The following is a 26,873-nucleotide window of genomic DNA, read 5'->3' as shown; positions in this document are numbered from 1 at the left end:
GAGACTTCTCTAGAGTCTGGGAGGTCCCAAGAAAAGCAATGTCTCCCCCAAATGTTTGCTTCTGCTAGGAATCTGAGGTGAGGCTAAAATAGCAACTTCGACCTCTGAAAGAAAGGGGCAGACGACGAAGCCTCTTTCTCCTGTAAATCTTTAGAAAGAGCTGCCTTTATGCTGGAGACGTGTGGAAGGAGGCAAAGAAGAGACTGTACCTAGGCAGCAGGTTTAAGGCTCAAATGGTATCCCACATCCACCCAATCATCTCTCCTAAGCATTTCTCCCTCTACGGATTGGTCTGTCAGATCTTTGTTTATATTTACCTACAACTTGATTGCTTCAGCTGCGGACTCTGTCTCAAAAGGCCATCTCCTCACATGGAAATGGAAACTACTCTCTCTAGTGGAAAACAGTCTCAGAGATATTCCGACAGACAGCTAGCGCTCTGCTGGAAGCCTTTCTTCGGCTCGACCTGTAGGTAGGAAGATTTCAGGCTTTGCTTCTCAGAGCAGTCTCTCCTCCCCGAATTCTGCAGCTTCCTCTACACCCTCTATATTCCTTCTTCCTTTAGGCTCACCCTCTGGGATCCTTGTCACCAGATTCAAAACAGGGGCCAGATACACTGAGCGTTTGGCTCTGGGTGGGGGTAGGATGTCAGGGAGAATTGGTAAAAAGAGGCCTTGTAGGATGCTGTTTGGGCTAGACGTCCTCGAATCTGAGCAAGGCTTAAAATGAATGCCAAGCTGCTACCTTGAGGGCCTAGGAACCTAACGTTGTGCCTACAGCTGGGCCCTTGGACCTGACTTGATGTGGCTCTGTCAGGTGGAAACCTTACGAGTCGACTGGACCCAACTCTCCAGGGAGAACGAGGTCTAAAACGCAATTCAGCTGTAGCCACAATCACCTGGTCCCCGGGGCCCGGGCGGAGAATGGCCCCCTCGGCTGAAGCTGCGGGCTGACGCTCGTGTATAGGGTTGCAATTCGCCGTGATAAATGTAAAGACCAATTAAGGTTTGATCCGTGCACACAAGAGGCAGACGGCGGAGTGGAACCAATTAACGAGCATGTCCCCTAATTCCTGCGGCGGCGGCCGGGCGCACCGCGGGTCCCCAGGCTCCCGCCCAACAAGAGCCCCCGCCCGCCGCGGCGGCATCTCCCCGCGAGCAGGAGGTGCGGGGAGAGCCAGGGCTGGGGAGGGGGCGCCGGGCGCCCACGGAGCCGAGCTCGTGCGGCCACGGCTGGAGGCTGGGCGCGCCCGGGTGGTCGCGCGGGCCAGCGCGGGAGGCGCCCAGGCGACGCCGTGCGCCCCGAGGGCGGAGGGCTGGTGGCCGCGGCCAGGTAGCTGAGGACTGGAGGCGGCGCGGAGGGGAGGGTCGGGCGGAGACCTCACTTGGCCAGCCTTCCTGCCGCCCTGCTTCCCGATCCCGACCGCCCGGCGCGTGACCTCCAGTGAGGTCCTGGCAATGAGCAGCCCTGGTGATTAACGGCCCCGAGGTCGCGGGCAGTGAGGCACGCGTCCCCTTTGGCCACGCCAGGGTGGGAGGGCGCCAGGGAGCAGAGCAGGGTGAGGCCGCGGGGTCGTTGGTGGTGGCAAAGAGTGAGGATGACACAGTGGGCGCCGAGCGCCAGGGCCGTCCCTCCTAGCCCCCGGGCCAGCGCCGCGGCGGGTACCGCGCAGCAAAGTTTGGAGCCGCGGGCGCCGCGCGCCGGTCCCTCCCCGCGCAGATCCCTTGGCGGAGTCTCTGCTGCCGCCGCTGCCAGGGCAGGACAAAGGCTCATTAACACGTGATGGGACCACGCTTCATAAATGGGACTGGAGCGAGAGCGAGCCAGAGACAGCGCGCGAGCTGAGGGAGAGGCAGGGACCTCAAGCAGGGCGCGGCGACGGGCGCTCGGGCTGGCCCAAGCGGGCGGCCCCAGGCCGGCCAGCGCGGTCAGCGGGACGCCGGGGAGAACCGGGGAACGAAGCGGGCCTGTCCGAGCCCAGGGGCGCCAGTCCCAGGGGCCGTGGCGCACGGGTGCTAGAGGCCGGGGACGCGGGCGCGCAGACCGACTGACTTACTGACCGATCGCCGCGGGCACGCCCCGCTCCACCCCGCCCCACCGCGCCCCGCGCCGCCTCCCCTGCTCGCTCGCTGCCTCTACCTTCTCCACTTCTTTTCCGCCTCCGCCTCCTTCTGGCTCCCCTGGCGCCAGAGCCTTCCCCTGGCTCAGGCGGGAGCCTGGGCTGTCTGCAGAGCTCTCATAGAGTCTGGGGGCAAATTTCCTTGTAGCAGAGAGCCAGCCCCTTGGCTGGGCGACAGGTGCCGAGGGAGCTTCTGGCCCGTGGACCGGGGGATGCGAAGGGTAAGACCTGGCACAGTGGCGTTTGGGAATAGCTTTTCCGTCTCCCGCCCCCTCGGTACTGGCCAGTGGTCCCCTGGTGTCCTACGCGGAGTTCTTGCTCCGTGTTCCAGGAGAGCAAATCGTGCTAATGTGGTGTTTACTTAGCTGTATAGTCCCAGCTTGTTACCTGTGGTCTAAGCTACTTCTGGAGGCTTCTACCATTTACAATTTACTGGATATGCACCTAGCTCTGCATACACTGATGTCTGTTTGTAGAAAATGTGTAATTGTGCATGTTTGGAAAACAGGCACTTGAGTTGATGCTTGACGTCTTTTAGCCGTATCAGAAACTAAGTCTTCCAGAGTCTCTGCACCACATGTAGAAAACGACTCAATTAAATACTAAGTGTCATGTAAAGAAATCTATGTAAAATAAGGAACTTCTGATACAGAGTGATAGCTATAGCAGCCATCTCTGTTTAAGGAAAAGCTAATATATATAGTATTGATACCTGTGATTGAATGTTATAGGAACATGAAACTAAGAGCTGGCACCAGACGAATAAAGTTGACGCTTTATTTTAAAAGGATGTTTCTTGGTTAAGGCTTACAAGTCACAAATGGAGCATTTCCTGAATGCAAATGTTTGCTATGATAGATGTGAGAAACTGTTGTTTGGTCATTTCAAAGTTTAAAGCAACATGCGTGTTTCTAATTGTAGTACATGGTTTATCTCTCAAAGGTTTCAAAGAGGTGAGAAAAAAATTTAATAACCTATCTATGAAAAAACCTATTTCCTATCTTTAAAATTTTTCTTCCAAATAGGAGCTACTAGCTCTTCCTGCCTTTGTTTATTTCTTGGCATATTAAATCTCCTTGGACATTTAATCTAATAAGAGATTAGAGCAGATTTACTGGTTTTAAGGATGTTGAAAGATACCTCTCTGGGTCCCATAACTTCTCATTTTTATTGCCAACTTAATTCCTTTGAACAATGGGGAGATGCACATGCTCAGAGGAGACTCCGCGGGTACTGATTATCTGTGGGGTCACTCCTGACATCAGTCTGTTTGGCAGAAAATTGAGAAACTAGGAGTAGCCGACCTCCAAGGTTCCCACAGGACTGTCTGATTTAAAGTGCTGGTCTTCTAATCCCAGCTTTTGACAATTTGAAAGGGAGATAGATCTGCTGATCGATTTTTCTCTGCCTCCCCTCCCTCCATACCCCACCTTCGCTAACTCAGTTACGAGCGATTTTATCCAAAGGAAAGGCCACGAATACTTTCTTAACTGAGAGAAAAGATATATATATATATATATTTTTTCTGATTACATCCACACAGGAACAGAATGCATGCACCTCTAGAATGCTAAGCAGCACATACTGCAGGCTGTTGTTTTTAGGTACACTAGCAGTTGCTCTAGCTTCGAAAGAGGCTTCATGTTGATATGGTTTAAAAAAAAAACAAACTAATCATTTTAGGTCGTTAGGAGAACTTACTGTGAGCAGGCTCTTTTATTGCTTCAAAAGATGTCTCCCATTTCAAGCAAGGAACAGCCATGGCTGAGGTATGTATGTATGTATGTATGTATGTATGTATGTATAAGTGTCTACTGGGGTAGCTTTCATTGTGTCCCTGATCCTACATGGGGGTGCAGTAATGCCACATGGTGGGAATGCTCACTTGTGACCTTTCAAAATGACTATGCTTGCGTGCTCATTGTTAAGAAGACACATCTGATATTCTTGCCCCTACGTTTAATGGCATCAGTGGCTGTGTATAGAAATGGATGTTGTTGACTTAATGAATTAAGCCATAGGTGGTGAATTGTATATGTAAAGTTTTAATTCTGGGGAAAATCAGACCTCATGGTGGAGCAGGGCTTGGCTTTGTTTGCTCTCCAGTGTTTTCTGCTTTCCCCCCTGTTACCCATCTCCCAGCGGACTGTGTTCCTTTCTGGCTTGCCTGTGAGACTGCTCCTCTCTAATAAGCCTCACTGCAGGATCAGTGTGTTCTTTTTGGCATTTCAAAATGTTAAAATAGTGAAATTGTTAAATGTTATCCAGATGAAACTGCTCGGAATGAAATTTTCCAAAAGAACCATGATATTTGTGACATGTATTACAGACAATTCTGAAGGAAAACTCCATGAATCGTTTTATCTGTTTTCTCAAGAAGGAAGCAGCCTCATTGATTGTGTTGATAAGTGTTTAGTATGCTCTGTCAGCTTATTAATTACGAAAGCAAAGCCTGTGAAACTCTCCAAAACAATCTATGGCATTCTCCTGTGCTTTGACTTAGAATTAGCATTAACCACAAGAATATTTAGACAGGTTCCTTGGTTTGTCTTGTGTATTGGTCTTTGAAATTAGAGTTGGATTTACTACATAAGAGGAAAGTATTATGAAATAGAGCTTATACTAGCAGTTTAGAGTTCATGGCACTTACCAAATGCTTCTTCCCAGAAAACAGTTGGCCTGATAAATAATTTCCCATAACTAGCTATTTGGGAATTTACAAGGAAAAAACTAGCAAATTGAATTTAGTTATACCTAATAATACGTAATTAGTAAAAAGCAATTTGGTCATCGCTTCTCGAACTTGGTTAGTGAGATGAAGTCTCTCCTCTAGGATGCTGCCTGTTATTCTTGGGGGTAAGTACATTAGTTAGTTGCATAATGAGCACAGTTCAGAGCTTGGATTCCCAGCATCTTTAAAGGATGTTAGGTCTTCCCAGTTGAAGACTTGTCTATCCTATTTTGGTAGTCATCATTTTTGACTGGTCTGGTAGAGTGAAACCAGCCTCTGGATTTAAATTATTTATAATTCTGCTTTTTTACTGTAAACCAAGACTGCAGAGTTTTTGAAAAACCACCAGGGCTGAGTCACAGACTGCATACCTGTATTTTCAGAGTTGTGCTTATTTTTCTTTTACTGGCTGGTAAATAATGAAAAGGACACAAGGAAATAAAACATCATTTATGTATTTGAACTCTGGATTTTTGTATCTTCTTCTCCAGATCTCCAGTTCTTTCCCAATCCTGTTCTTATAAAAATGTTAACTTTATGTTATAAATGTACAGATTCTGTCTTGTGTGGGTTGGGACTTCAACACTTCCCCACTGAACTGCTAATTCTTTAATAACTATTTAATTCGCTTAGCTGTATGTTCTGAGATTAGATTAGGTTTGTCTTATAAAGTTCACTTCAGATTCTAAAATATTTCTTGGATTAAAAGAAGTGATAAATGTTATCCAGAATATCAATGCTCTCAAGCTCTATACTGCATAAGTTACAAAACTGAATGTGCAGACACACTTTTTTTAACATATGCACGAACAAACTTTCTCATTGTTGTAGGTCAAGTAAAAATTTAGGTACAGTGACTTTTTAAATATGTGAAAATACCATTCTGATTTTTAAATGAGTACTGCAACTTTGGGAAAATGTCCAAGTTCAAACCAACTATACAGATGGACACAGAAGACTCGAAGCAAAAGGAAGTATTCATGTTGAATTGAAACAAGGCTGCTTTGTTTCCAGGATAGGTGCAGATCTGCTCTGGTCTTCTGTGCCCTAATAATCTTGTGCATTACTCTAGGGGCCCTAAGGTCTGACTCTAGGCTGAGGAGGATCATCACCACACTTGATTATAATTATATCATAAACACCAATGCTTCTGATGAGTTTAAGACAGCTCTTTGCCAGTCTTGATAATTCAAATTTTTTGGATATTAGAACTATACCAATTGGCAGAAAATCACAAAGTACATGTTAAAATAGCCCCCATTCGCTTCCTATTTCAAATGTTATCATGTTATTACAAGGATGCTCAAACAATAAGGAATATGGGTGAGTGAAAGGGGAGGATTAACTCTAGTGCTGGCCATCACCTCTCACCATGATTCAGTGGCTTAATGTTACATGAATGTTTTCCTTGAGCCTGACACGTGGATAATAGGTGTGCTCATGATAGATAGATAATAACACATCAGAGCCGTTCCTTGAATGAAATCAGCGTAATTGCCTGTAATTTAGAGCAGAAAATACCTACTAAAAGCTTTCCTGGGTCATGTTTCTTCCCCCAACAGGGTATCCTGGCACACTAGAGCACATTCCGAGACAGACTTTTCTTAGGACATCTAGTTGCATGTACAAACGTTCTTGGTCTCAGACTGGCTCTTTCCCTAAGTTTGAGGACTTTTCCTCATAGATGAGTATTGAACAATGTTGGGACAGACTTTAATTGGAAAGTGACGATGAAATTCTTGAGGACTACAGTAGTTGAGTTTTTAAAGTTGTTGTTGTTTTCCTGTTTTTTTCTTTTTAAGGAAGAACTGTTTGTTCCCCAAATGTGAGCAAATGGGCCTGACATTTGTCCTGGTAGTGACCTGAGTTCTGCTCTGGCCTCAACTGGAGAGAATTTTTTTTTTTACACCTACACTTTAAGAGTCCTTTTGAAGTCTTGCTTTCTTTGTCTTGTTGTCATTTAGTTTTGAATAAACGTGTTGGAACTCTTCCTATGAGAACCCTGGGATTTCAGGCAAGCATCTGTTTGTATCTCGTTGCATTGCCTGCATCACTGCCATTGTATTTTGTACTTTTGAATATGTTTCATAAACGAGATTTTGCAAATTTTGGAGGGGAAAATGGGCTGAGTTTAATCTCCCCTCTTCTAACTCAAAGGAGAGTCCCCCTCAACAGTTGGATATCGCATTATCTAATGTTGCCTTCCTGCTCTCGTTTGCATGCTCTCTTATCTCTAGTTAGGAAAGCTGAGCAGATTTGATCCTTTTGACTTGATCCCTTATTACTCTTTATTAACTCTAAGTAGCATTTAAAATTATCTTTTTTTTTAAACTTTGGAGAGAAGGTGCAGTATAATTTCCTATATTTGATAATGTAATAGCTACTTTTTTCCTACTAGCAAATTCCATGCTATTGCTTTTTAAAGAAAAGCAGAGGCATCTCTCAGAACTGTGCCAGGCAATCTGTTGTGGTGGTTTAATATACTGACAAATGCTCTCACAAACTGTATATGGGTATTTAAATATAATTAAAATACAACGTAACTGGGATGTTTAGTTTTTCAAAGTTTGTGCTTCAATGGGAAGGCCTCTCTCCACCCTTTACCACTTCTTTAGCCATTCTTTGGAGCCCTACTTTTAAACAAGAGAATTGTAGTCAGTGTGATAATGGAGTTGGAATGAGTCCTGCGGTCAGACTGCTGAGAAATCCTAGTACACTTAAAAATCTTTAAAAATTGTGTCCTAAGTCTCTGCCTTTTTGGACATTTGTATTTGGTAATTTTACAGTACTGACTCCCATAGCAAGTAAATTGGTATTCTGTCTTTACCATTCATATTTGCTTTTCATACAGCATTCTTTAAAAATCAAATCTATCTATTCTTGTAAGAGACACTCAGTTGAATGCTGTGTGACTATATGTGTGGCTGGTTAAAATATCAACTCCTTTCAATGTGTCAGTAGCCAGAGTTTGCATATTTTCTTTACCCCTTGCACAAGTAATGAGCAAGTAAGTACACATGAAGAGATAAAAGGGAAAGCTAGGGTAGTTTACACATAACTGAGATGGAAAAAAAAAGTATTTTCCAAGAATGCTGTAGTCCTGCCTCAGTGGGAATTTGGCTTTGAGAATGTTCAACTACATTTAGAAGTAATATTTAACTTCTCATAAAACTAAGAGGGGATAATGATAAAGTAACCTGGGATTCATCTTCATTGTAATAATCGGCAAATGGTTGCTCAGAGTTTATACATTTGAATATTTTTGGATTATATTCCAACATGCTTATAGCTCCTAGGTACTTAAGAAAGATACCAGTTGTAGGTTATACTGCTATTAGATGCTAGTAGCAAAAGTCTACAGTGAGTCTCTGCCTCTGCAAAGTCTCCATGTTCATTTCCTGTGATGCATCTCTTTATGGTTAGGGAGTAAAGAACAGACACAAATGTTTCCCATATAAGAAAATGAGCTGAGGTGTTCATTTCTTTGACTTTCTAAAAATTCTTCTATCCTCAGCTGTTAAAATGTTCTTCTCAACGTTGTCTAAGAAATGTGTAGCAGTCCTGTCAAGCCAATCATGAGGTTTGTAAATAGAATTAGGAGAAAATGCTAAGAGTTTCCTAAATTAGGTTTGTCTACTGGGTCAGTGTCTATTGCATCTTGAAGATACTTTACCGGGTAAGATATGTAGCAGGAAGTTTGCAGAGAAAGTCTAGAGGAGCCCTGAACTGTAGTCAAAACATTGAGGGGTTCCCCAACCCTGCTCTCACTTGCTGGCTAGACAGCTGCTCCTGTGTTCCAGATGGACAGGAGTACCCAGGTCGGCCGGCGCCCTTTGCTGTAGGGAGCTCTCTTACCTTGTGCACATTCTCACACCCTGTTTCGTGCACTCAACACCTGAACTCACCAACAGTCTGTCCTCTCACACACACAGACTCCAGTCTTCTTAAAGCACAGCTCCCCCTTGCAGCATTTGGTCTTCTTTCATGGGTCTCATAACTTTAAGCAGTGGTTCTTAAATTTCACAAGTATTTCCTGGAGGTCTTGTTAGCAGCACAATGTGGCCGACTCTAGCATGTCTAACTCTATCGATCCAAACTGAATTTGCACTCATTAGTTCTCCGAGGCTGCCCTGCTGCTGACTTGGAGAATACCACTGGCCTGTGTGCTAAGCATGTGGTGACTCTCAGACTGTTCTCAAGGTGCGCAGGGGCTGAGAATCCTGCTCCCTTGCACCTGTCTTACCAACCTAGTCCTTTATCTTCATACCATTCTTTCCGAATGCTATCCGTTCCGGATCAGTTCAGAATGTTGTAATTGTGCCACACAAATCCCAGAATGAATTTGACCTTGAATGTGCACAACACCATAGAGATTCTGAACTTTCTTCCACTTTGCATGCTTGTAAACCACATCTTCCTGTTGTTTTTTGCATTGTGACTGAAGGCTAGTACTTCTACAATCATGCCTGCATCTTGTGAGCTCACTCTGGCTCATCTCCTGTGTTGCTAGTATGCACTGAAAATGTTCTGGCCATTTCAACTAAAGTAACTAAGACTTAAATGTATAGTTTTAAAAAACATTTTTAAAGGAAGTCTTGGACTTAAATGACAACATAATTCATTTAAAATTATTCCAATGAGAAAATAGTAGGAAGGGAATTGAATTATTTAGAAATTCTGCTTGTTCTCAGTGGATATGATTATTGGAACTAACATTTGCTTCTCTTGTGAAATAGTTCATATTAATCCCAATAATAAAAAAATTAGTTTCAATTAATTTTCATCTCAGAGTTAGTTATGATCTGTGTTGATAATTTCATGTTTGCAAGTTAGGTAAATATTTCATAAAACAGAAATGAGTTTGTTGTTAGAATTGAAGCTGAGCTCTGAGCCTCCCATTTTACGTTTATCTCTTGGCACAAACATATTTGTTTTCAGTAGAATTTTTCTTTACTAATACCTAATTACTTTCTTGAGGCAAAATTCCAAATATTCACAATTAATTTTTATTAATATATTGAATTTTCTCAATGCCTCTACCTTAGAAAAGTAATTAGAAATTTAATTTTTGTAGGCAGTAGTAATAACCAATTTTAACCTCCATAACATATTTTCTTCCTTATATTTTAATTAGTTCTGGTGTAAATTTATGAAATATTGTAGCAGGAGAAGTTGCCCAACCAAAGCAAGAGCTGTTTCCAGTGAATAGAATAACAAATGGATTCCCATGGGCTGATAAAAGCCACTCTATCTAGTGGCTGGGTTTTCACATAACTTCTCTTGACAGTCCATTTGGGAAAGATCAGCGCTTAGCATTCACTTGGGAAATGAAAAGAAGTCTAATGTAAGAACACTTCTATATGTCTTAAAGGTTTATCAGAAGCATGTATTAGGATCCACTCAAGGTTGGATATATTATAGGGATGTCTTTCACAGGTTAATTGTTAGAATTCATCTTAATTCAGAGGAAACAAGAATCAGAGAAAAAAGGAGGCATCTAATCTTTGCCTATGATTTCCACGTACTGTAGTATACAACTTAAGTCTGATTCTGTGAGAAGAGTCACTTGATAGATCATTAGTGATACATTTTATGTTGACATGTTACATCTTTTCAGGGGGACACTTGTATGAGACCAAGACTAATGTTAAATCTCCTAGTGGCCAATTGGATTTATTATAATGAGGGCAACTATTTGCCCCTGAAAGCCACTCTGTTAAGTTAGATTTGCACACTGTTGCTAATACATGCATCCATTCACTAGCTTGCTGTGTACCAGGTCCTGGGCCAGCCAGGTCTTGAGTCTTGTAGGGAAGGACTGCTGCAAGAGATGGCTCAGCATTGCCCACAGTTTCTTCTGGGAGGAATTCTCAAGGCACAGCTCATACTCTTTAGAACTCTCCCTTCATTATTTTAACTGTGGCAAGGGGTAGATATATGGATAGGTGTTATGATGTGTGACCTAGGATAGAGTATTGTATTCTTTGATTTCTTTACTCAACCCATAGCTATTACACAAGTGTGAAACGTTTCAGAGTAATATGTCGTGGAAAATGTTCTTGACTTTGTGTGTAATGTCTGTGCAAGGCACAGACTACATGCCTGAAGTGTAGTGACTGAGCCTTGTGAAGGCATGTAGCATCCATCGGCCACATTCTGCAGTCACACAGCTGATACTGACACATGCTAAAAGTCTAACAGGCATTCATCTTGCTGGAGCATCAAGTTTACGTGATTTGTCTATGTTGATTCAGCTTCAAGCCTGGGAATTGGTCTTAGGGGTTTCCTCTGGGTTTAAGAGAACTCCACTGCATCTCTGCCCATAGGGAGTGGCTGCTTCGAGCTTTTTCTTCACTCACAGCCACCATGTCTTGTTCTGAAGTGAGAGGGGATGAGAAAGGTGTCAGACATGAAGGAGGCCGCTTCATATATCCCAGCTATGCTGTAGAAGTGTCATTACAATCAACAGCCCTGTAAATTGACTAATGAGGCGCAAAAACATCCACTCATACCTAATTAAAAATGGTATCGACTTAGATTGTGTTTATTTCATTGTATTTCAACCAAGGTACTGCTCCAGAACCAGGAACTATACCATGCAGTTGTTTGTTATGCTTGTCTCTGAAGAACACAGGGCAAGGATGCTTTGCAGGTGGCTCAGGCAACCTCGCTGCTGTCCTTGAATCTTCTGTCCCTTCAGATTTTAATCATTCACTGAGTAACCTTTATCAGGTACTGCTTATAACTGATGTCGCTTGCCCAGATCAACTCTTCTATGAAAGAAAGGAAGGAAGGAAGGAAGGAAGGAAGGAAGGAAGGAAGGAAGGAAGGAAGGAAGGAAGGAAGAAGGGGCGGCCAATGCATTTTGTGGACTACAGAGTAAGGACTATGGATTGAAGTTCCATGTTACCTTCCCTAGAACATTTGCTCTTGAACATTTTAGGCAAAGCTTTTGCCTTCTGAACCTGAATTATCCGTATGCAGAATGGGGATTATAATACTATTTGTGCCACATAAATACTAAAGAAAAATAATGTGTCATTCAGATTATTCTTAGGCAAGAATTTAGGGAAATTCAGATTTGCTTTAATATGTATTTATTCATCTGAATCTAAGATTTGAAGCCAAAGAACATATTTGGCTTTTCTTTAGACTTAATTTATATGCTCATGGATTATTCAAAGTGAAAACACCACTTCATCTGCAGATGAAAGGAAGAAAAACTGAAAGCTACGCTACACCATTGACATCGTGTAGCGGATTTTAAACCATTACTGTGAAGACCTTGATAATGAATTGTAAAGATAAGAGCCCAGTACCTGGGTTCTTCATATGTTATGGTCTAGAATAATATATAACTTTCTACTTTTAATGAGTAAGTCTCATGCATAAAGACAACCCTGTGAAGTTTTTATTGACTCGAAAACTGTATATTCTTTTCTAGGAAAAGGCTGCTTCCAAAACCATATTCTTTCCGGACTCTGGAAAATATCTCTCTTTCACAGGAAAGGTCAAAGCACTTAGTAGGAGCAAACATCTAAGCCACAGAGCAGAAGTAAATGGCAAATGGAAATTATCTCCCAAGTCAAGTCGATTCACAGTATTGCCGGTTCACCTGTGTGGAAGGCTTTTCCTGGGGCACTGTCACCTCACAGTGCTTAAACCTATGTAATTTCAAGGCATCTCTTTCTTGAGCCCTGCAATTAAATTTTAACAAGCCAGTAAGTGTTAAATAATAGGGCACATTTCACATTAGATTTGTAAGGAAATATAGCCTTGAAAGTATCTTAATGTCACTAGTTCATACTAATTGATATTTTTTAAGAAGGAAAAAAAAAAACCCTCATACCTTTGTTAGTAAAGAATAGAGCAGTGAAAATGGTGTGTTTCATACGCTCAATTTTTCTTTTACAAAATATATTAAAAGTTAAAGCTTTCAGAGCTAGTCAAGCATTAACAATGGAATGGAATACATATATATATTTACATGTGTGTGTGTGTGTGTGTGTGTGTGTGTGTGTGTGTGAGAGAGAGAGAGAGAGAGAGAGAGAGAGAGAGAGAGAGAGAGAGAGAGAGAGAGGGAAATGGAGCAGACAATAATGCAGGGAAGAAATATTGTCTACTTCTGACTGAATTATCAGGATTCTTAAGTTAACTCTTTATTTACACAGCTGTAGAAGATGATGGAGAGGAAGCCCAAACCGCTTCAGTAGTTCCAAACCATAGAGAGTAGTTGGTAAGCCTAGTCATTGTCGCCTGCTCAATTGGAAGCAGAGCATCATTCCCTGGGTGCTGCTGCTGCTCTGGCCATGGAGACCATGACTTAGACACAATACAGTTATAGTAGCCAACTAGAATGTCTCCTGCTAACTTTAAAGAAGTAGATGATCAAGGCACTTTTCTTGAGCAAATCAGTAGAAAGCAGACTTATTCTCAGGAGTAAATGGAGAAACAGTGAATACATCCATGAGGACCTTGAGTCTTTTGAACCCTTCATGTGACACTTCCACAAGGCCACCCAAGCAGCAACCGGAATAAGGAAGTAATTAAGGAAAGAGCAAGATTTTCAACATGGATCCAAACTGCCCTATTTGGTCTTAACCCTGTCAGATTAGATATCATGAGCTTGCTACTGTCTCATTTTAGCATTTATAAGCTTGGGATATTAGGGAATATTGGTACTGTGCCAATATAGTCTATAACCATATTAGGGCATACCCAACAATTCTGATACTTTTAGAGCTTCTCTATATTTATGGACATACAACCTGCAATGAGAAAACAGCAGCCTATTACCTGTTATCCCAGAGATAGTACTCAGGTCAGAATTGCAAGATCCAGTCGCATCAGTGACAGACACCTAAGTTATTGTAATGCCCCTCTTAAAGCAGACAAACAAAACAACCACAAAACCCAAGCAGGTCCTCAGAGTAACTGCTGTCAAATTATACAGACAGACTTGGCAGCCCCGGAGGTCTTGGTTTCAGGCTTGTTCTACACTCTGCCTATGGAACACATGGCTAGCATGAGATATCGTTTGGGATTTTGCTGTTTTAATTTAGTGACAGGGTCCTGCTGTGAGAGCCTATGTTGAACTCACGATCCACCGGTTTCACCCACCCAGGTGCCAGGATTACAAGCATGGACTCCCACATCCAACTTTACACATGAATGTTTTCTAAAACATTATATGCTATAGATATAAAACAATATATGCTATATAGAATTAGGGATATGCTATATAGAATTAGGGATATGGACCTTGGATAAATATTTTTAAAAGACTCTCTCCATTACCATCCTCATCAAATTCCTTTTGCTGATAGCATAGTCAGCTTGTTAATAATGTGCATGTTCCCCGCCCCCCACCCCAGGGAGGAGGGGTAGAGATGCAGGTGTGTGCGCAGAGAGGGGAGACAAGAACAGATGGTACTAACCTGGGAATCAAAGGAGGCTTTTCTAAAATAATAGATTTAACACATTTAAACATTTTTATTATTGTTACTACAAAGGCACGATTTCTATATTAAGTCGTTAGGAGATTTTAGCTGCCATTCAATCGTTTTTTCACTATGACTGTGTAATAAGCCCCAACTGCTTCTTTAACAGGCACATCTACACATCCTGTTAGAATTTCCAATTACGATTTTCCCATTAGCAAACAAAAACAAAATTAATGGTAGCTTTGCCCCCCCCCCCAAGCCTAAGCTATATTACAAATGAACTCTCAAAGAAAACTCTCCATGCAAAAATAAGGTGGAAATTACTGCAATAATCCAAATGTAGAAATAAAGGAAAGACTTTCTGAGATGCAGGACATTTTGCGTCTCATTAGCCTCTACAATAGCCTGTACACAGTAGTGTTCTGAAATACACAAAGTCCACTTATTTTACACTCTTCCCCTGACTCATATCAGACAGACATGGCAGCTCATGACCACCAGACTCTGGCTTAGATTTTACATGCTGTTGTTAAGACGAAAGTGTTTGGTTGCATGAGCATAGGCATTGTGGTCCTATGTGGTGAATATAAATTCAGTAAATCACAGGACATTTTTGAGTTCTGGTCCCTTGTCCATCCCTAAAGCATCATAACTCTCTCCAGTGCCGTCTACAGCTTCAATCCCTGGGTCCATGCCAGTAGGCAGATTTACCTGGAGATCTGGGATTATCATCAACAACTATTGTATTGCCTTCACTTTGCACTGTATCGCCTTTGTTTATGTTTTAAAGAGCAGATAAGATTTGAAAATACGATGCACAATAGCTTTAATGAACTTACCATTAAACCTCAAAACAGATACAATGTTAGAGCCGAGCTCCTGGAGTCCTTCAGATATGGGTTCCCATTTGTGTTCTGGATAATTTACTAACTACCTAATGCCCTCCTTTTTGCCTGGGGAGTCAGGTAAGAAATACATGCCTGAGAGTCACTGTGTTAGTTTACTGACAGAATGTAGGTAAAGTTTCTCAAGTGCCCAAGCACATCTGACGTGCTGTTAAGGCTCTTCTCGGCGTGTTTGTATCTTCTCTATGCCTTAGACTTATGTGTTGATACAAGGATACAACCAAGTAAACAGCCTGTAAGTGAATTAAGATAATGCATTTTTTGAAATATGAGTATATAATGTAATTAGTCTATATTATATATTCTTGAAATGCAGTTAGTATGTAGAATATGGTGATGAGCCATCATCAGTAGCACTAATAGGGAGGATAGTAATGCTTATTGAAGACTTGGTGTTTGTGCCAGGGCTAAGAACACTTTATATTGAGTTAATTTTCATAACAGTTTTGTGATTTAGGCATCATTACCATCCCAAGCTTGTAGATGAAACATTAAGGCCTAGACCCATCAATGGCTTGAGTGGATGTGGCCAGACAGTCCTGGTCTTCCAATTTCTGGAGCAGTTTTCTCTCCATAGACAAGGGCTTTGTTGATTAGAATGAGTAGGGAAACTGAGGGAACTAGGTCTGAGCTTAGCAAGTGGATCATGAGAGTTCAAAGCAGGGGCTTGGGACCCACACCGTCCAGTGGGCAGTTGATGGGTACTTTCAGCACATGAAATGAGGTCCACACCCCAGGCTCAGCCCAAGTTCTCCCACCTACTTTATGTGTTAATGGTATATTATTTACCTTCTCTGTGCCTTTCATACAAGAATTACCTCATAAGCAATTGCAGTAATAAAATGTGGTGATCCATGCAAAAGGCTCAAAGAGTCTCCTATGCATAATAAGCTTTCTGTATGCTTTAAAGTGTGTGTGTGGGGCGGGTAAGGGAGGTCTAATGACACTTAAGAGGTACACCTGATTATAGAGGCCAAGAAGGAGGTGCTGTCACAGTAAGTCCAAGCTAAGGGTTAAGATGACTGGAAAGATTGCTCACAATAGCATACACAATGTGAAAAACAAGGTGGTTGGCATTAATTCATTGAGGCATTAGCTACAGTAACAAAAGATGGTAAAAACCCCAAGCCTCCCATCCATAGGAGGCTGATCACATTCATCTACCAAACCCTTAGGGCAGTTAGAGAAGGAGGGATTTATTGAACGAGCATAAAGCTGCCTTTGGTGTGTGCTGCTAAATGGAAAGCTATACAGTACATGCAAACATTTTCCAAAGATGTACAGAGGTGGTAAATGCACGCGCGCGAACACACACACACACACACACACACACACACACACACGCACAGAGGTGCACAGATGCACACGCACTCCGATATGCATAGACTACCTCTATAAAAACTAACAAGAATCTCTATGTCTCTGAGAGATGCATTTCTAAGACTCGGGGGAGAGGGGTATTATGGTAGATCTTTTAGTACTGTTTGAATTTGAACCTTGTAAATCTAAATACATATTAGCACCTATAAAATGTATTAATATGAGTAAAAGGTTCAAAGGGTCTCCTGCTCATCACATGCCTTCTGTGTGTTTAAAAGTGTATGTGTGTGTGTGGGAGGGCATTAATGACACATAATGGGTACACCTGACTATAGAGGCCAAGGGGGAGGTGCTATCACAGTAAGCCCAAGCTAAGGGTTAAGATGACTAGAAGGACTGCTCACAGTAGCATAAGCAATGAGAAAAATAAGGCTGTTGGTGTAAATTCATTGCAGCATTATCTACAAAGTTTCAAAGTTAGCCTTCAACTGGGAAAAGTGAAGAACTAGCGGCCAAGAAGAGATGCCAGAAGGGTGTGGCCATCGGATGCTCAGGATAAGGCTGCCCAGACAAAGGGTTACAGAGCTATTTTTATTTTCTTTAATTTTGAGAAAAGGAAGTAAGTCCTAAGTCATTTAAAAAATTTATCTCAGAATGAAATTCCATTGCCGTCTTATTACAAGGTTCAGGTGAGCATTTCCCAGAGATTTTAGTTCCCTGTTGTCCAGATCTGACGAAGGCTATAAAGTTCAGTGTTCTGTTTGGAAACCTCATTCTGGCTATTTCAGTAGCTATGTAAATCTGTGCTTAAATGATGTCAGGAGGCTGATGACAGAAGAATCAGGTAGGGGAGCTTGCTAACCCTGCTGGTGCTAAAGTAGCATTGGCTCCAGTCTAGGAAAATCTCTAGCCCACAGAAGACTTGAATGGGAGCAATTTAATAGAGAAGGGGTCAGGAGGAAGGTGTGTCAATATGTCTGTGTATCTTAAGGTCAGTGAGTGACCTTCCAGAGTTGGGCACTAAGCACTGTCTTGAGGAAATGTCACAATGTCTCTTTGATCATGGATAAAGATTTTCATACGTAAATTAAGTTGTTCAGCAAACAAGTTTGCAAAGTATACTAGTTGACTCCTATGGTAAGATACATAAGACATTGTTATTGAAGAAATGATTATGTGAGGGAGAGAGCTATAATAGAAACAGGGATACTTGAGAGTTGCTTGCAACCAGGCTGAGGCTGTTTGAGTAGAGAAATCAAGAAGCACCAAGCACCAAGCTTAGGTCCTGGACTTTGGTCCCATTTCTGTATCCTTCCTGCCTACAGCTTCTGCAACTGCCCTTTGCCCCTAGGAAAACTGTCCAGAGTTTTTTGGACTTGGCAGACGAATTATATTCAGTATCACCATGAGCATAATATCTTACAGCTCCTGCTTCTAGCTAGGGAGTCAGTGACTCTCATGTGGGCCTTGCTCCTTGGCAGTCCAGGGATAATGTGCAGAACTGCTTAGATGAAGGGAGAAAGCTCACTTTCCTGAGTGACAGGAAAATTTACCATCTGTTTGACAGTGCCTCTGGTGTGTCACTGGAGCCACTATCCTGCTGACCTGACAAGGTGAGTGGGCAGTTGAGCCTGCCCTTCAGCTCACCTGTCACAGAGCACCGAGGTCACTCACTATCACTGCCTGCCTTGTTTCTCTGGGTACAGCTGCCTATGTCACAGCTCATGAGTACAGCCCCCATGGCTGTTACTGCCTATATATGGTACAGCTCGGGAGTGCAGACCAGATGGCCACCTCACCTGGAACGCTAATAACTCCCATCCAAATAGAACTCTACTTTGAATAAACGTGTATGGGCTTATTGGGTAAGAAACCTTGACCCCAGTCACATGTATGTCCCTTTCCCATTTTCTCGGTGAGATTCTTTCACTCAGTAGAAGAGATATGTTCTTGTTCTACTTGAAGACAATATTTGTGAGACAACTCTGTTTTAAGCTTCTTTCAGTGTGCTATACATAGTGGTGAGAATTAAATACTAAGATAGATTAGGTCTCCAGTGAGGTCCTCGTTGAACTTTCTGTGGAGCTTGGGAGCAAGAAGCAGACCAGGTAAATGCTGTGATGCAAATCTTTCATTATTCTGAGAGTACCAAAGTTGGGACTTAGTCTGAGCATGGGAAGCAATGAGCTAAGGAAATGGGAATAGCAAATTGCTAAGGATAGGGGCTCTCAGGCAGGCAGAGGTAGAAGGAGTGGAGTCACAGAGTGAGCCTGTGATTGTATAACTAAACCCTATGTAGTACAGCCAAACTGGGAGACCAGGCTGGGGAGGGCAGGACTGGAGAGACCATTGTTGGATAACAGAAGGGTTTTGTCCTGAACTTCACCCAGGAAGCGTGACCATGGAAGGCTCTCAGGGAGAGCAGACAATGAGAGGGTCAGAATGATTGACATCTGGGTTGTATGAGCCCCTAGGGGCAGCTCGTATTGAGTCTGGGTTTGGTTTTTGGGACAGGGAGGTTGAAATGAGAGTCACACAGTCTTCACGTGTTTGTGAAGGTCCCTGCAGCAGGTATATGACAATGATCAATGCTGGGACTAGCAAAGCTGCCCAGGAGGTTTGTGATTGAATCCCAGTAAGCCATGTTGAGGCTCGGCCACAGAGGCAGCAGAGTGCAGAAGGAGGGCCACATCTACCACTTAACGGCTGCCCCAAATTACTTTTGCTTTTACAAAAAAAATGTGAAACTTGAGGTATTAATTTAAAAAACTTTATCTTTGTGTCCTATCCTGCTCCACACTCGTCCTGCATATTGGGCATATGTAGCCTTTCTTGGGGAAGTCTGCTTTGACATCTATAGCTTATGTTCCCCAGTACTGTCAACTGTTGGGACAGCCAACCTTGCCTACAGGTTCTGGGCCAGCTGATCATGTCCTCTGCTAGATGTCAGACCCCTCTGTGGGCCTGATGCTGTTAAGTGTCTGGTGCAGTGCATGATGTGCAATGGGTGCTCTATAACTTATTGAATAGATAGTATATTAATAGGTGAACTATCTTGACAGATAGGCTCTCTGTATTTTGGCAGAAAGACCTAGAATTTCAAATTTTATTTCAAAAGATAATAGCTTTCTTATATGTGTTATACAGAGAAGCAGTGAATGACAAAATATTAAAATGTATGGTTATTTAACTGTCATGTGTATCATCCTGTGTTTGTAACAGTTTTTATAGACTAATGAGAAAAATGGCCATCTTTTAAACATTTATAAATGCCGGGATTTGTTCTCTTGCTGTATATGTTGAAAACAACACCAAATTGCTTAACTTAGAGTTGAAGGATCCGTCATGTTAGCCATCTGCATTTCCAGCACTGTGGCCTTAGAAAGCACTGCACATCACCAGGGAGGGCTATCTCCTGTCCCTGTGCCAGCACACTGAGGTGTGAACTCCTGAAGTACCCCCTCTATCATTACCACCTTCCTTATGTTAACCTTGGGATCCCATAAGCCTCTGTGCTAATCTTCCTGATATTTCCTCCTAATTGTCATAGACATTTTTATAAGTTCTTATCTGCCGTGCCATGATCCCAAACTCCCTTCCTCTGGGTGAGGACACATGCCTGGTGAAGAGTGCTTTCCCACCATGGTCTGGAGCTGCCTCTGGTCCTCTTAAATGTCTTCCTTTACAATTAAACTGGACAGCTCATCCCTTGGTTCTATACCGCCATTTCACTGATTGTCTTATCTGTCCAGTCTCATTTCTCTTTTAAGGTATCCCACAGGGCAGGGATTATGTCCCTAGCCACATCATCACAGATTGCTATGTACTTGATAGTAGAAGCCTAGGGGCCAACTCTTCCCATGAGGTGCACAGTGATTCTTATTTCATTGGGCTTGGCACATTTGACTATACAGATCCATGCAAGACCATTGACTTTGGTTCAAAGACATCAAGAAATGACAACCATGTGTCTCATCTCCTAATATTTGGGGGTGAGGTGGGGAATGTTGGGGCCCTTGTCTAAATAGACCTATTGTGTTGACTGAACCTCTGTGTTCAGAGGTGATACCAATTTGTGGTGCCTAGTGTTTCTGTTTATTACACTCCTGACTTTTCTTGCTACTCAATGTTTTTATGTTTTGTTTTCCCTCCTGTTAGGGTTCCCTCCCGGCACTTCTTTCTCAGTCACGTTGAGCCTGGCCTAATCAAAGACTGAGGTTATGAAGTCGATCTTAGACGGCCTTGCAGATACCACCTTCCGTACCATCACCACAGACCTCCTCTACGTGGGCTCCAATGACATTCAGTACGAAGATATCAAAGGAGACATGGCATCCAAATTAGGATACTTCCCGCAGAAATTCCCTCTAACTTCCTTCAGGGGTAGTCCCTTCCAAGAAAAGATGACGGCAGGAGACAACTCCCCGTTGGTCCCAGCAGGAGACACAACCAACATTACAGAGTTCTATAACAAGTCTCTCTCGTCGTTCAAGGAGAACGAGGACAACATCCAGTGTGGGGAGAATTTTATGGACATGGAGTGCTTCATGATTCTGAATCCCAGCCAGCAGCTGGCCATCGCTGTCCTGTCCCTCACCCTGGGCACCTTCACGGTTCTGGAGAACCTGCTGGTGCTATGTGTTATCCTTCACTCCCGCAGTCTCCGATGCAGGCCTTCCTACCACTTCATTGGCAGCCTGGCAGTGGCCGATCTCCTGGGAAGCGTCATCTTTGTCTACAGTTTTGTTGACTTTCACGTGTTCCACCGCAAAGACAGCCCCAATGTGTTTCTGTTCAAACTGGGTGGGGTTACTGCCTCCTTCACAGCATCTGTGGGCAGCCTGTTCCTCACGGCCATCGACAGGTACATATCCATTCACAGGCCTCTGGCCTATAAGAGGATCGTCACCAGGCCCAAGGCCGTAGTAGCCTTTTGCTTGATGTGGACTATTGCAATAGTAATTGCTGTGTTGCCTCTCCTGGGCTGGAACTGCAAGAAGCTGCAATCCGTTTGCTCGGACATCTTCCCACTCATTGATGAAACCTACCTGATGTTCTGGATCGGAGTCACCAGTGTGCTGTTGCTGTTCATTGTGTATGCATACATGTACATTCTCTGGAAGGCTCACAGCCACGCAGTCCGCATGATCCAGCGTGGAACCCAGAAGAGCATCATCATCCACACCTCAGAAGATGGCAAGGTGCAGGTGACACGGCCTGACCAAGCCCGCATGGACATTAGGCTGGCCAAAACCCTGGTTCTGATCCTGGTGGTGTTGATCATCTGCTGGGGCCCTCTGCTTGCGATCATGGTGTATGATGTCTTTGGGAAGATGAACAAGCTTATCAAGACGGTGTTTGCCTTCTGTAGTATGCTCTGCCTGCTGAACTCCACCGTGAACCCCATCATCTATGCTCTGAGGAGCAAGGACCTGAGACATGCTTTCCGCAGCATGTTCCCTTCATGTGAAGGCACTGCGCAGCCTCTAGATAACAGCATGGGGGACTCAGACTGCCTGCACAAGCACGCCAATAACACAGCCAGCATGCACAGGGCCGCGGAAAGCTGCATCAAGAGCACTGTTAAGATCGCCAAGGTGACCATGTCTGTGTCCACAGACACGTCTGCCGAGGCTCTGTGAGCCTGCTGCTTTTGTGACTGCCCAGAAAAAGAAATTTTTTTTTTTTAGCTTAAAATTTAGAAGTCTGTTGTCTCATCGGTTATATATTTTTTAAGTTTACCATGTTTAGTAAAATAGTGACTGTCACCATGCTTACTTAGTTTGCTGACATCTCAATAGTTTAGGTACTTAAACTCCATTCCCCAGGGGTTTACAGTGAAGAAAGTCTATCTCTGCAGTTACTCGGCGACCCTTCAAAGTCTCTGAAATAGAAGGGAAAACTTTGGCTTCCAAATCTGAAGCCTAACTATCCATAGAAAACCACCATGAAATAAGTAATGCCTTTGTAACGACAACTTTAATGATGCTGTGTCTGTCCATAGTATAAAAAAGGTACATTTTCACGATAAGTATAGTGCTAAAGTAGAGATACTTTGTAACATGTTTTCTGTCCTGTTAGTTGTGTGTCAATGTTTACTGTGTGTGTGTGGTTTTTTTTTGTTGTTGTTTTTTTTTTGTTTTTTGTTTTTTTGTCTAGCTTAGCAAAAACAGAATGTAGCCCTCATAAGAGCTATGGCTTACAGGAGTGGTGATGTAGCAGGGTGACCCCTGTTTAGATAGTATTACTGTTCATGAGACAATTTTAGAAACCTTAGTATTTCTTCCAATATCCGTATCTAAAGTTAATATTGAAATAAGCATAAAGGTTTATTTTTCTGTTAAAACAACAAGAAAATTTTGAAGACTGTTCAAAGTATTGAGCAGAATTCAAGGACACTTAAAACTGTGTTAGGCCTGCCTTTTCATATGAGGACATTCCATATCTTCTGGACCCCAGCTGTTCAGTTGGATAATGGATTATAATCAGAATGGAAAAGAGAAAGCACATTGACTTTTAAAGCTGACACTCTGACTTCCTGCAGTTGTTGGCTGTAACTGGACCTCTTCAGACAGCATGTGTCAATCTTAGTGTACACTGTGACCACTGTGCAGTTGCTGTTTCCTTGACGTGTATTGCATCGTTATGTTCTCGATTTAAGTAGATTTCAGGCCTTGATGGCCAAAAAACCAGTTGTCTTCTTCTTGAGAAGAAATACTGTCTGACTCAGTAAAATTGTGCGTGTGATCGTAATGTGTATGTGTGTGTATGTGTATGTGCGTGTGTTTGCGTTTCTCTATCTTGTAACTGTTACAGCAATGTCCCCCAACTGTTACAGCAATGTCCCCCATGAGGAAACTGACCAAGGGTAAACCATACCACTTGCTGCGCTCTTGCACATGAACTTAGCTTCTACAGTTGAGCTCTTCATGAAATCCTGTTTATAAAAATTCTGACTAAATCTTTTCAGAAGAATCTTCCCACCTAGGAGACCGGATTAAGTATTCTAATGCCATGTAGGTGTTCCGTAAGGCCAGCGTTCAGCAAGAAGTCATCAGTAAGAGGTGCCAAAAAATAGAGGATTCTCCCAGGAAGAGGAGAGTGTGGAGGATGGTGGGCACCTACTAGTAATCAAGTCCATGGGAATGGAAATCAGTAAGGGGGGTGGTTCTAAGACCTTCTTCTATACCCGCCCCCTACAGTAGTAAGTTTCAGTGGTGCATGTCAGCGGTGCAATCTCAGGTTAAGTAACAACATGCCAGCTGGTCCAGGCCATTTCATTACAGAGGGTGACAGCCCAGTACCTGGCTCTGTTTGGTATGATTGGGCTAAGGAAAAGGTAGTGCCTCCTCTACTTGCTGGTATTAAGATGTGCCAAAACATAAAGATGAGGGTGGCTAGCTTCTGATGGCATCTCTGCCGTGGTGCTCAGAATTGGGCCCTTTTCCGATAAAGAGAAGTATTGCTTTTAGGAAGCCACTCTATCCCGATAAGTTCTACAGAGAGTCTCTCCTTGTTCAGGTTTTCACCAGCCCCAAGAACTGCATGGCATGAAGTGGAGAGCTAGCATCTGTTGGTGATTTCTACCATTTGGGGTTCCCAGCCTGACGGGGCAGTACCCATTCTTGCAATCAGTGTGACCTGAGGGCCAAACTAGGATATGTCTAGATTTGGCCTGCTGCAGTCTCTTGCTTTTCTTCTCTGTGCACAGAGGAGGACTCAGTATTGAGAGAATACCACCAGGGGCTAGGAATTGCCAGCTTCGTCCTACATGAACCTGAATATCAACCGACATGTCTCTAGCTACCAGGCAGTACCATCTCTTCTCACAGCTACAAAGACCTGGTAGGAAATTCTAGGTATAGGTATTTAAAAAAAATCCAAGATTCACTTTTAGAACTGTATTTGTGTAAATGCCATTTTAGTGATAAGATTTTATAGTGTATTGAACTTTCAAGACCTAACTCATATTTAATAAGCTAAGGGACAATGGGGCTGACAGCACTAAACTTGGTGCTTATTGATACTCTAAGAAATATCTGTGAAATATCATCATGTGTGCGTTAAGCTACCTTCATTTAAAAGGACTTAAAATAAGTTGGATCCACTTTGGCTTTGACCATATCATTTCCTAACCCTACTGACCAAAACATTCTCCCTAGTGAGTATTAGTCATTAGAATTGCATTCATTAGTATCATTAATTAACCAGCCCCTTAATTAGATTCATTACTTTAAATGATTTTAATTTGATCACTTATGTACTCTGGCATCAGGGTTATCTATTTCCCTCTGACATGTGTCCTGAACATGCATTCTTCAGTCATTACTCATCTTAAAAAGGGGCCAATTCCCAAACTGTTTGACTTCATCCAAACAAAGACTGAGTCCTAGACTAGCAGTATCAGTTAAACAAAGAGAGCTGTCCCTAAGAGCCTCTAGTTTTTCAACTATGTATTAAGTGCATGTAAAAATCAGTGTGGGTCTGGGCAGCGTAGACATATGTCTGTGCCAGATGACTCCAAAGCTGTCGGATACTGTCAGGTTTAGCTGGTATCAAATGCCAAGGAATTCTTGCTACCTAAAACCATCTGCATGAAATAGGCCCAATTACCAGATGAGAACTAGGTCTCTAGTTACCATTCAGTTCATTAATTTCTGCCATTCCATACCCATAAACAGGACCACTAACATCATGCACAAAATTAGATTCCTCATACTCTTGACTGTATATTTGTATGATATTTTAAAATCTCCTAAATGGCCATTCACAGTTGCTTTGCACTGGCCTTCCAGTAAAATGTTAACACACCTATTGTAATATACACAAAGCATTCTATCTACTGATTTGGACTGAATGTATGTACATAGGTTTTACAAGAAAAAGTCAGACATTGAAGCAGTGGTTTACAGATCAGTGATTTTCAGATAGAGTTTCTTTCAGTTGCTGTGGAATCTTTAAAAAGCACTCTTAGTGTGAACTTACTGAACTCTAGGGGTCCTGGCGATCAGAGTCCCCTAGAGAGGAAACCTTTTCTTGTAATAATATGAACCAAGATACCAGATTATCTTGAGTCTCACTTCCAGTGTTTCAAGTGGAAAACGTATCTCCTTATTGTCTCTGTAAATGGAACATCCTTACTTTCTCTCTTAAAGAATATTGTACTGTTAGATGTTTGTTGAACTGGTAGCATCATTGAGACTGCTGTGATGTCCTTGTCAGTAATCTGTATAATATTTTGTATACAAGTACTGGTAAGATTGTTATTAAATGTAGCTCTGGTCATTAAATTCCTAAAGCAAAGTAGTACTTCTGTAATATTTACAATGTATTAAGCCTACAGTATATTTTATTTCATTGATGTAATTTAATTGTTATTTATTCAAGAGAAAGCAGTTCATCATGTCTATTGTCTAAAATTACCTGGAATCAAATAAAAGTTCTAGATTATCATGAAAAACATAACAGGCCTTTGAATTCTGCCTTGTATCAAAGTCTAATAGTAAAGCATTGGGGCGGGGGTGGGGGTTGAGTAGGTGTGTCTTCTCCTATTATGTCTAGGTAAGGCAGCCCAGCCAGAGGGAAGAGATCCAAAGGCAGGCAATACTCAGTGACAGCCCCTGCTCCAGTTGTTAGGGGTCCCACATGAAAACTAAGATATGCACATCTGTTACATATGTGTTAGGGGGCCCAGGTCTGTCCCACGCGTGCTCTTTGATTGGTGGTTCAGTCTCTGTGAGTCCCTCTAGGTTCAGATTAGTTGATCCTGCAGGTTTTCTTGTGGTGTCCTTGACCCCTCTGGCTCCTTCAATTTTTCCTCTCCCTCTTCTACAAGATTCCTGAGATCCACCTAATGTTTGTGGTCTCTGAATCTGTTTCTATCAGCTGCTGGGTGAAGCCTCTCAGATGACAATTATGCTTGGCTCCTATCTGAAAGTATAGGCAAATATGATTTAGTGTCAGGGGCAGGCTCTCTCTCATGGCATGGGTCTTAAGCTGGGCTAGTCATTGGTCCAGAAGTTCCCTCAATTTATGCTCCATCTTTTATCCCTGCATATTTTGTAGGCAGAACAAATTGTGGGTTGAAGGTTTTATAAGTGGACTAGTATCCCCATCCCTCTATTGGAAGTCTTGCCTGGTTATAAGACATGGTCATTTTGAGTTCTGTATCCCCTGTTACCAGGAGTCTTAGCTTAGCTCCCCCTCATAGGTTCCTGGAAATTTCCCTTGTCCTAGGTTTCTAGTTTGTCTCACCACTGTGCTTTTTAATGCATAGTTTAATTAAGGATTCTAATGATTTTGTAACTTATTAAAGCAAACAGTTGCAATACCTAAGTTAAAATTTAACATACACA

The 26,873-nt window shown here is 42.6% G+C and overlaps 1 protein-coding gene across 5 annotated transcripts; it reads left to right on the top strand.

Moving 5' to 3' along the window:
- Positions 1-356: 356 nt before the first annotated feature.
- On the top strand, positions 357-25,965 carry Cnr1 (cannabinoid receptor 1). 5 transcript variants are annotated; one of them, XM_029476548.2, is made up of 2 exons: positions 357-472; positions 20,677-25,965. In XM_029476548.2, exon 2 carries the CDS (start codon positions 20,739-20,741, stop codon positions 22,158-22,160), a length of 1,422 nt encoding a protein of 473 aa, XP_029332408.1. In that variant the 5' UTR covers positions 357-472; positions 20,677-20,738; the 3' UTR covers positions 22,161-25,965. The 5 variants fall into 5 exon arrangements, with proteins under 5 accessions (XP_029332408.1, XP_029332410.1, XP_029332409.1 ...); XM_029476550.1 differs by lacking the exon at positions 357-472 and adding an exon at positions 812-1,164; XM_029476549.1 differs by lacking the exon at positions 357-472 and adding an exon at positions 1,261-1,332.
- The last annotated feature ends 908 nt before the right edge of the window (positions 25,966-26,873 follow it).

Source organism: Mus caroli, unplaced genomic scaffold (genome assembly GCF_978045245.1).
Source record: "Mus caroli unplaced genomic scaffold, Mus_caroli_1 scaffold_6, whole genome shotgun sequence".
Lineage (NCBI taxonomy): Eukaryota > Metazoa > Chordata > Mammalia > Rodentia > Muridae > Mus > Mus caroli.
This window is presented reverse-complemented; position numbering and strand designations above follow the sequence as displayed.